Source organism: Gastrolobium bilobum, unplaced genomic scaffold (genome assembly GCF_033153095.1).
Source record: "Gastrolobium bilobum isolate Gb01-03AN ecotype WA unplaced genomic scaffold, APGP_CSIRO_Gbil_v1 utg170930, whole genome shotgun sequence".
Classification (NCBI taxonomy): domain Eukaryota; kingdom Viridiplantae; phylum Streptophyta; class Magnoliopsida; order Fabales; family Fabaceae; genus Gastrolobium; species Gastrolobium bilobum.
Window position 1 is genome coordinate 10,117 of NW_026897335.1, and position 9,437 is coordinate 19,553.

At 36.5% G+C, this 9,437-nt stretch overlaps 2 protein-coding genes and 1 long non-coding RNA gene across 3 annotated transcripts; 1 reads left to right on the forward strand and 2 right to left on the reverse strand.

Annotated features, from left to right (window-relative positions):
• Positions 1 to 3,352: 3,352 nt before the first annotated feature.
• Positions 3,353 to 4,418, reverse strand: LOC133306108 (LEAF RUST 10 DISEASE-RESISTANCE LOCUS RECEPTOR-LIKE PROTEIN KINASE-like 1.4). The gene has a single exon (XM_061506385.1). It carries the CDS (start codon positions 4,341 to 4,343, stop codon positions 3,483 to 3,485), a length of 861 nt encoding a protein of 286 aa, XP_061362369.1. The 5' UTR covers positions 4,344 to 4,418; the 3' UTR covers positions 3,353 to 3,482.
• Positions 4,419 to 4,422: 4 nt separating this feature from the next.
• On the reverse strand, positions 4,423 to 5,963 carry LOC133306106 (LEAF RUST 10 DISEASE-RESISTANCE LOCUS RECEPTOR-LIKE PROTEIN KINASE-like 1.2). The gene is made up of 4 exons (XM_061506384.1): positions 5,674 to 5,963; positions 4,824 to 5,602; positions 4,580 to 4,714; positions 4,423 to 4,527 (listed from the first exon to the last, which is right to left on the reverse strand). Exons 1-4 carry the CDS (start codon positions 5,849 to 5,851, stop codon positions 4,423 to 4,425), a joined length of 1,197 nt encoding a protein of 398 aa, XP_061362368.1. The 5' UTR covers positions 5,852 to 5,963.
• Positions 5,964 to 7,435: 1,472 nt separating this feature from the next.
• Positions 7,436 to 8,960, forward strand: LOC133306107 (uncharacterized). Its single transcript, XR_009750844.1, has 4 exons — positions 7,436 to 7,702; positions 8,000 to 8,076; positions 8,176 to 8,240; positions 8,672 to 8,960. It is a non-coding gene; the product is annotated as an uncharacterized LOC133306107 (long non-coding RNA).
• Positions 8,961 to 9,437: the final 477 nt, after the last annotated feature.

Genomic DNA, 9,437 nt, shown 5'->3' on the forward strand with positions numbered 1-9,437 from the left:
AGACTTTGAGCTGTGGACTCTTGGGTTTGGGTGTTAGCTTGCAAGGTAAGCTTTCGTGTCCTCAGTTTAGCCATGTTGTGGTTCCACCATGTCCCATGGGGGTATGGTTATATGCATGCTGTGTTACATGCTTTTGATATATGAAATGTTGTTGAGCTTTATGTGTTAATGGCTTTTAATATGCATGTGTTGTTCCATCTTGACGGTAAGCCTGAGTATGTGGCGTCATACAAGATGGTGATTCGGGATGGATGCAAGTAGCATCTTGCACTATTTGTGGGTATTAGACGTATATAAATATTGTATTTCTCTGGCTAGTAGAATAGAATTGACACACATGACATGATTATCTGCTGCATTGCACTGTTTTTTAGAAATGATATTGATGAACTGCTTTTAAACTTATATTGCACATGTAAGTGAGCTTGGGGTGGAAGATCCTTGAGGACCCCTTGCTTTACTGAGATTTCTTGTTTAGAGATCTCACCCCACGTTTGGAGAATGCTTATTTCAGGTTCAGGTAGTATGGTGACTGATGCCTCTGGCGGCAGGAGACCAGAGCTTAGCTGATTATGATATTTATGCTATATTTCTGACATGACTGGATTGGATGCTGTTTATGTTTTCTGCTCTTTATGTTTTGAGTTGAGACTTATGTTGGGCTTTGTTGCCTTATTTGGGTGAGCATGGGAGTTGTCCATGCCACTATGTTGCTAGTACTTTTGAGTCGAGTTGTATAAACTGCTAGTGGTCCGGTCTACGTGTTGTAGTTCCGCGACTAGAGACATACATTATGTTATTTAATTGATGAGGTATTTCAGTTAGCTGTTTTATTGCAATTGCATACAGGCGATGTTTTATTAATTGATTAATAAGCAAGTTGGTAATGATTAATGACATCATAATTGAAAAGAAAAAGATATTCTGCATTTTTAATTAAGCGCAACTTAATACGATAGTGATAACATTACCGGATATATACGGGGTGTTACAAGCACAATCACTAACTTTCACATAAGATCAACTTATAGCAAATGTATAAAGGTGATCAAAAATTCATACAACACAGGGAACATTAAGCTATTAGCTAAAATTTCTCATATCCTTATAAAACACAACGTACCCCTCTTTGGTAAAATTTCAAGAATCTTTATCTTGAGCAAATGTTGCTTCCAATGGGTGTTCCTCCACCATAGTGTCACAAGGAACAACTCTATAACATGAAACAATACCAAACAACCATTACTTTTCCATCAAAAGTCAATATCCACGTTGTTACTATTCATCCAAAACCTAGCATTCTCATTTCTTCATGAAAACTTGAAAAGAGTTGGATATACTTACCACTAAACACCCAAGAATGTAAAGAGGAACATTCTTCAAGCTTCCATAAACTCCAAAGCACTCAAAATCCCAAAAATTCAAGAATATTTTCGTAGCTTTGAGGGCAGCGATCTCTCTTGACAATGCTTCCCACACGAAAATAAGGGTTGGCTGTGTTCCTCTCAAAATTCTAAGAAGGTTTGGCTTTGGAACGACTCGATTCCGACAAGTGTAGCTCAAGTTATGATTTTCTCAAGTTTTTCTCTCTTCCTCCAATGGCTTCCACAAAAATGATAAGGAAGATGGTTGATGGTGTCTTATATTCTTAGTGACCTACTGTACATGTTTTATTCACTTACGCTTATTTAACTAAAGTCAACAACTCATTAAATGACTATTCACCCATTTCACCTAAAAATAACTTTGTGGCGTTCCCAACCAAGGAATGACGTTCCCACCATGGGAACGTCGTTCCCCTTTAGGTACAACTTACTGAACATCGTTCCCACCACGGGAACATTCTACTGAATGTTGTTCCCTCCATGGGAACACTTACCGAACGTCGTTCCCGTTCCGGGAACGACCAAAATTCATCAAATCACAATTTAATTTCATCTTTCTAAGCTTATTTACATTAACTTTTATTCCTTAAGGAACAATATTAGCAATTCAGAATTTGGTTTTTGCACCATTTTTATTGAAACGAACTGTGAATCACTAATGTGCATTGTTTGCACGCAAAACCGTAAGACTTCTAAATTTATCATCTTTGGTCTAAACATGACTTGTTTGGCATATATTGGACTCCATATACTTATCACATCATTTATTCATTTATGGACTCTACCGGTTGTTTAAACAGCAGTACAAAATATCCGGTAAAATCAATATCCACGAGATTTTCGTAAAATGTGCCAGACTATACAAAATCACATTCTAAACACATTTGGCATCTAAATACTCAAATTAAATCTCTATAATAAAGATTTACCGGTGAGGGTCATTATAAATATGGCCTAGCAAAAAAAAAAGAAAAAGATAATGACATTGTTAACGAAAAAAAAAAACATGACATTATCCAAATAAAAGTTCTAGCTCCATAGAGGTAGTCCAATTCAATAACTCTTTATTTCTTTTTCTTCTTTTGAAAAAGAAAATAAAATAAAACCATTATCAAACAAGTAAAGTGATAATAGCCCAGTTTACCAAAAACAAAAAAGTGACAATAGCCCAAGCTTATCCTATTAGGTTTTCACTTTTACTAAAAAAAAAAAAACTTTAACTAACAAGTAATGCAATAATAGCCCAAACTTAGATGGGAGGAAAAACTAAGTCATGTCATTTATATTTAATCACATCTCAATTCAAAACTTTAAGATTATGAATTTATAGGTCCTTTTATTTGTATGTATTATGTTTAACTCATTCTTTCCCATATGCAAGACATTTTATCACTCATACTTAAATTTGAAAACCATTATTTTGTGTGGTGTAGTTTTGGCCTTCATTATAAAAAAAATTATTATAGCCACGGGTTTTTACTAGTTTTACTGATTTTACACCAGTTCGTTTGGTTTTGCTGTGTTTCTCTGCCATATTTTTTTCATCATTTGGCGGGATCATATTCATAGTGGTGCAGCAAGAATTATTTGCATACTCTATACAGGAAGTTTTTTAGTACATTGATTCTTAAATATTCAAATTCTTTAGTACAATAATGGCATGAGAGAATTTACTAAAAAAAAGAAAAGAAAATGGATGACCAAACAGAGTTCCCCACGTGCAGCATCTACAATAATATGATCTATTGGACTATTGATCTTCAGGTACACAATTTCAACTATACGAAGTTCTGAATTCACTAATTAAGAATGTCCAACGATAGATGACACCTTAGAGCACACATCCTCATAATGCTGCATTAGTCTTTAATCAATTCACACTTGGATGGATCAAAAGTTTTATGATAAATAAAACTGTATTTCATGTACAGATGAGAGCAATAGAATTTCATATACACAAATGGGAGATTGTCAATATAATTGATAAGGACTTTTACTTTTCACACTCAGATTCATATACTCTAATAACATACAAAATAACAATGAATGGTTTGATACATGGCCTCAGGAGCCTGCATTGCTGGCTAGAAATTAAGACTATGTTATCTGGTTGAATCCCCATGTTCCCTTCCTTATGCCCTTGAGGATCTCTAGCACCTGTTTCATAGATGGTCTTAGTTCCTTGGGACACTGCACGCACTGAAATGCTAACTCTGCCACAGCTGTTATCATTTCCATTATGTTTTTGTCTGAATCAAACCCAAGACTTGGATCCACGAGCTCCTCCAATGCCTTGTTTATGATTTTATTCATTGCAAAGTGAGCAAGAGTGACAAACTCGTTTCCCTCCTTGACACTTGGGCATTTGGATGATATAAGCTGAAACAAGACCACCCCAAAGCTATAGACATCACTTTTGTCACTAACTCTGCCAGATTGATAATAATCTGGATCTATGTAAGCATGAGTTCCTACTGGAACAGTTGAAACATGAGTAACAAAATCTGGAAAATATCTTGAGAGTCCAAAATCTGCCACTTTAACTCTAAAACTCTCTTCCAACAGAATGTTGCTTGCTTTTACATCACGGTGGATGATACCTGAATTGTGAAGAAATACCAATGAAGTTGCAGTCTCAATGGCAATATTCAATCTGGTATGCCATGCTAGTTTGCTGCCAGAAATTGCATCAAGATGCTTAGAAAGAGTGCCACCTGAGACATACTCGTACACTAGCAGGTATTCATTGCTGTCTAGATGAGTGCATCCATAGAATGAAACGAGGTTTTGATGCTGCAAGAGACTTAGCATGTTAATTTCATTCATGAATTGCTTCACGGTCTTGTCACTCTTTTCATGGAAACGTTTAACTGCAACCTTACGCCCATCTCTAAGTTTTCCTAAACACAAGAGCATGTCATAAGAAGAAATATATGTTGAAATTGTTGGGATTAACATTCTAGACGTGATATAATCTTTAAAAAAAAAGTGTACTAATTCCAATTTATACAAAATAGAGGACCTAAGGAAAGATGTTTCAGCTTTTTACCATAATATACAGTGCCATACCCACCCTCTCCAAGACTAGTGTTAAAACCGCCAGTGGCTTCTTTAAGTTCAGCAAGGTTGAAGAATTTGAAACCTGAGATAGATGCCATTATAACAAGACATAAATAAAACCTACTAATATTAACATTAGGAATATCTTGTTGCTCACTTGATTGCTTACTTTGATCAGTGTCATTGCTTGTTTTTTTCTTAGTGCTATCACCCTTTTTATTCAATGTCAAGTCTTCAATGGAATCTACAATATCATCATCAACACAAGCCTTAACATCAAAAGCAACAGAGAAAGTAGAAAGCGTTGAGAGTGGGAAAGGGGTGAAAAGATGGTCTTACACCTTTTTTTGGTTTTTCTTTATCTTTCTTAGGTCTTACAGACTGGAGAGTTCCTAGCACCTGTACCATGTATGGCCTTAGCTCTAGTGGACATTGCAAGCAACGAGTTGCAAGCTCTGCTACAGCAATTATTGTCTTCTTGATGATATGGTCTGATTGGAAGCCAAGTCTTGGATCCACTAGCTCCTCCAATGATTGGTTTTGGATTTTTCTGCTTACAATAGTAGCAAAGCTATCATCGTCACTCCCTTCCCAATAATTAACAAGCTTTGATGATATAAGTTCAATCAACACCACCCCAAAACTATACACATCATTTTGTACGCTAAGACAGCCATGTTGCTGATACTCCGGATCTATATAACCACATGTTCCTATTATATCACTTGCAACATGTGTAGTAGCATTGGCAGAAACTCCCTCTGGATGTTTCCTTGATAATAGAAAGTTAGAAATTTTAGCACAAAAGTTCTTATCTAGGAGAATATTGCTTGAAGTTATATCAGAGTGGATGATGCCATGAGAGTGAAGATAGACCAATGCTTTTGCAGTATCAATGGCAATATCCAATCGGGTAAGCCAAGGTAACGTGCTGCTTTCTGCAATTTCACATTGAAGATGACCAGCAAGAGTGCCATTGGAGAGGTATTCATGTACTAGCATGGATTCCTCATCAGAGGTGCGCCCATAAATCGTCACAAGATTTTTGTGGGGCAAGTAATTTAGGATCATATTTTCATTGATGAACTGTTGAAATGTTTGGCGCTTTTCTTCATGAAAGCGTTGAATTGCAATCTCTAATCCATTGTCAAGTTTGCCTAAAAGAAGAGTATACCATCAAAAGAAATTAAATCTAATCAATCACATTTCTTATATTAAAGTCTCTTACCATAATATACTGTGTCCAAGTCTCCCCATCCACGACAATTACATCGATCAAAATTGTTTGTGGCTTTGGCAAGTTCGTTATAGTGGAAGATTTGCCACTTCAACTTTTCATCCTTTGGAAATGTATCAGAAGAAGAGCTAGTGAAGCAGTGTTGCAAGAGATCACACCCCAACCTCATAAGGCTTAAACTGTGAGAGAAGTGCAAATATTATTGAATATTTTTTCAATCAAGCATTCCTATGCTTTGATTGTAAAGAATCAATTCAACCCAAAAGTTTAAATTGGTGGATGAAGGCTTTTTAATGGTTTATACTATTATCTAACATGCCCCCTCACACGAGAGTCCACTGGGTTTGAAGGGTGAAAAATGCACAGGCAGAGTGGACAATGGACAGGCCCACCTACAAAAAATTCCACAAGAGAAAGTTGGAGCGGTGAGGATCGAACTCGGGACACGAGGCTTTGATACCATGTAAAGAACAATTCAACCCAAAAGCTTAAGTTGGTGGGTAAAGACTTTTTAATGGTTTATACTATTCTCTAACATTGGTGGCATACATATTATTATTATTAAATTGTAATTACTAACTAGTATTTCGGGTATGCTTTCTTGGCTGAGGAGAGCATCTATCATGAAACCAGAAATCAATGACTATAGGCAATTAGTCAGTTGCGGTGAGCTACTTAAAACAAATATAACTGAAAGAGGAACAACTCTGGTAAAGAACATAAAGAAATTAGATATAAGATGAAAAATATGATTTGTACAAAGAATTATCACAGTTAAGTATTAATTGTAAAACATCACATATAAGATGTTTCTAGGTTCTAAGAGTAGTTAACAAAACATGAGCAGCATAACGATATATTCATTGGTCAAGAACATGTTTATTAACTAAAGTAAAGCATGGAATCCCAAGAAAGCTGTTAAAAGAAGAAGAAAAAAGACAACGTACTATTGAAACTCAGGAATTGTTGGATTACTTGCCCCCTCCAAATGATCTTCCAAATGAATAGAAATGGAAAGAAGTTAGATTTGTTACTAAAATGTTGTTCTATAACTACCCTCACACACCCAAAGCAGAAATGGGATGTTATGATTGCTAGTTGTTTTTTTTTTTTGGGGGTATGGGGAAGTTGGAGATCAAAAGGGAAAGCAAGATGCAGATGACTTGCTGGTCAACTAAGGGTCCACATCTTTAGTTGTCAATGAGAAATTGTTCAAGGATGATGGAGAAAATTGGGCTATAATGTGTGAACACCAACTTGTGTTCACCTTTTTCTTTTCAGTTAACAGGTTTCTATCCCCAAAAAAGAAAAAAGAAAAAAAAGGAAACTTTAGACAAATATAAATAAAACATGGACAGGTCACAGAGAGGGACAAAAAGAAAGCTTCATCAAAAGAAGAAATCTATAATAGCCCAACTTAATTAATTAGTAAATCTAGTGTAATTAATTAATTAAATATGTTTTAGTGAGTGAAATTAAGTATAAGGCTTAATTAAATGAATTTGAGTCACTTTGGAGTTAAAAAGTGTACTCAGTGAAAATTAAGGGGTATAAATGGATACTGGCAAAAGTACCCAAAATATAAAAATAAAAATAGTAATATTCCTAGAATAATATTCCAGACTTTTGGGTAAAGTTTGGTAATTATTGGAGTTGAATAGATAGACGAACCAATACCCGCTTAAGACCACTTAAGTTGAGTTAAGTGACCAAAACACAAAAAACCATTTCATTTTCCTTCTTCTTCCCGTGGTTCAGCGACAGAGAGAGTGAGGAAGACATAGGTGAGCCAAAAACCTAGCTTTCTCATTTGGTGTCCAAATCAACTCATTCCAAAGCCTAAACCACTCCAAATCTTTCCCTCGTTCATAATCCTTGCTTAGTTCTTAGTGGGGAGCTTTGTGGAGAGAGATTTTGACCCTCAAAAATTCGACCATTTGGGTGATTTTGGGGTTTTGGGAAGTTCAACCTCCATGGGAGCTTGAGGAACACTCCTTGCTTGGTTGTGTGACCATTGGTGGTAAGATTCTAACCCTTGAGCCTCATGATTCCTTGAAATTTGCATGAGTTAGGGTTTGTGAATAGTAAATTGGGATTTTTATGAAATGTAGTTGAATTAGCTATGTTCTAGGAAGAATGGAGTTTAGAGCATGTTGTGAAAAATGCTAGGAACGACATTTAATCGGTGGAAATGCGCCTAGATAGTCATTTGATAATTGTTCATAATATTGGAAAATTCATGCTTGGATTGGTTAGTATTCTAGCATGTTGAACAATTAGTGAGTTGAATGATTGATTGGATCCTTGTGATGTCTAGGATTGAGACATTTGGACCAACCGTGAGTGATCAACCATTGGAGCAAGCTATGGAGCTTGAATAGCTCATTGGAATTGGTAAGCACATACTTGTGTTGTGTTTCGAATTGAGTAATTGATGGTTGATTGTGAAATACTCTTGGATGCAATGTGTTGATTGCATTACACCATGTGTAGGTGTTGGTTTTGGAGTAGAGTATTGTTGACATTGGTGAAGAACAAAGGTCGACTGAAGCATTGAGGTAAGCCTTCGGACCTTGGGTGTAATTCCCTTGACTGTTCTACCAAGCCCTGAAAGGGTAGAGGTTGTGATTGTGTATATAAATGCAATAAAATAGTGTAATGCTTTGTTATACGAATGTGTATGCATTTGGTGTGGCATATGATGGTGTTTCCCTATGTGGTATGTTGCATGACGATGCGTAAATCATACTTGGTAGTTAGCTGGCCAGTAGGACTATTTGCATCTGAGTTTCCTTAGGACAGCTTGAGAGCTCGAGGGATTTCTCCTGGAGATGTAGTGCACTTTGCATAGATATGTATTTACTGCATTATTATTGTTATTGCTATTACACTGATATGGAACTGTGGGGTGGAGAGATGCTCCAAGGACCCCTGGTTTACTGGATATATTCGTATATCTCACCCCGTGTTGTGGGGACCCCCCTTTCAGGTAAGGATGCTGCAGGAGCCTCTGGTGGCAAGTGGCCATATCTGGATTATGCATGAAATATGGCATTTCTTTGAGTTTATGCATGCCTTTTGTAGTTGACATGTATAAGATTTTATTTTGAAAGCCCATGGTCATTTGTATATCTTGATTCATTGGATGAACTTAGCCTATGCTCATGCCTTTGGTTACACCTTTTGTTGATGGGAGCCAAGGGAATGATCATAGTGTTTTGTAAGCTAAGTTCTACGATTTGTAAAGAATATGTAATGTAAATGATGTCTACTTGAAATTCAATATATGCATGCTTTTATGTATTGAGTTATTGAATTGGTTGGGCTAAGAAATCATATTAGGTACCTAGTTCTAAATTGGGAATTGTTGAGAAAACAAGGGTTATGCTGCCCAAATTTTAGTACAAGCCATGAGGAAAAGGGCATGCATGTCCCTTTAGATGTGTTTGTATTATGCAAGAACTAAGAACCATTTATGAAGAGGAATTTATATGATAGGTTGGGACGGTGGTGTATGTATGGAAGTTGTAGATATTTTTCTTAGCTTTCCATAGAGACCAATATTGTGTGAATTGGACATGTATAACTCTAGTTAGAGGTAAAATACTAAGAATTGGTGAAACCTTCAAAGCTTTGGCGCACCTGGCGCCAAAATTGGCGCACATCACGCCATTTTGCTCGAAAGCTTCTGTTTCGTGGCGCAAATCGCGCCGGAGTTGGCGCAAATCGCGCCGGGATCACCAGCTGGCGCACCT

Excerpts from the sequence above, each read along its gene's own strand:
- LOC133306108 (XM_061506385.1), bottom strand. The coding sequence starts at position 4,343 with ATGTTAATCCCAACAATTTCAACATATATTTCTTCTTATGACATGCTC.
- LOC133306106 (XM_061506384.1), bottom strand. The coding sequence starts at position 5,851 with ATGAGGTTGGGGTGTGATCTCTTGCAACACTGCTTCACTAGCTCTTCT. Across the intron at positions 5,603-5,673 it reads CTTGGACACAGTATATTATG|GCAAACTTGACAATGGATTA; the intron begins GTAAGAGACTTT and ends CTCTTCTTTTAG. Across the intron at positions 4,715-4,823 it reads TGCTAGGAACTCTCCAGTCT|GCTTGTGTTGATGATGATAT; the intron begins GTAAGACCTAAG and ends TTTGATGTTAAG.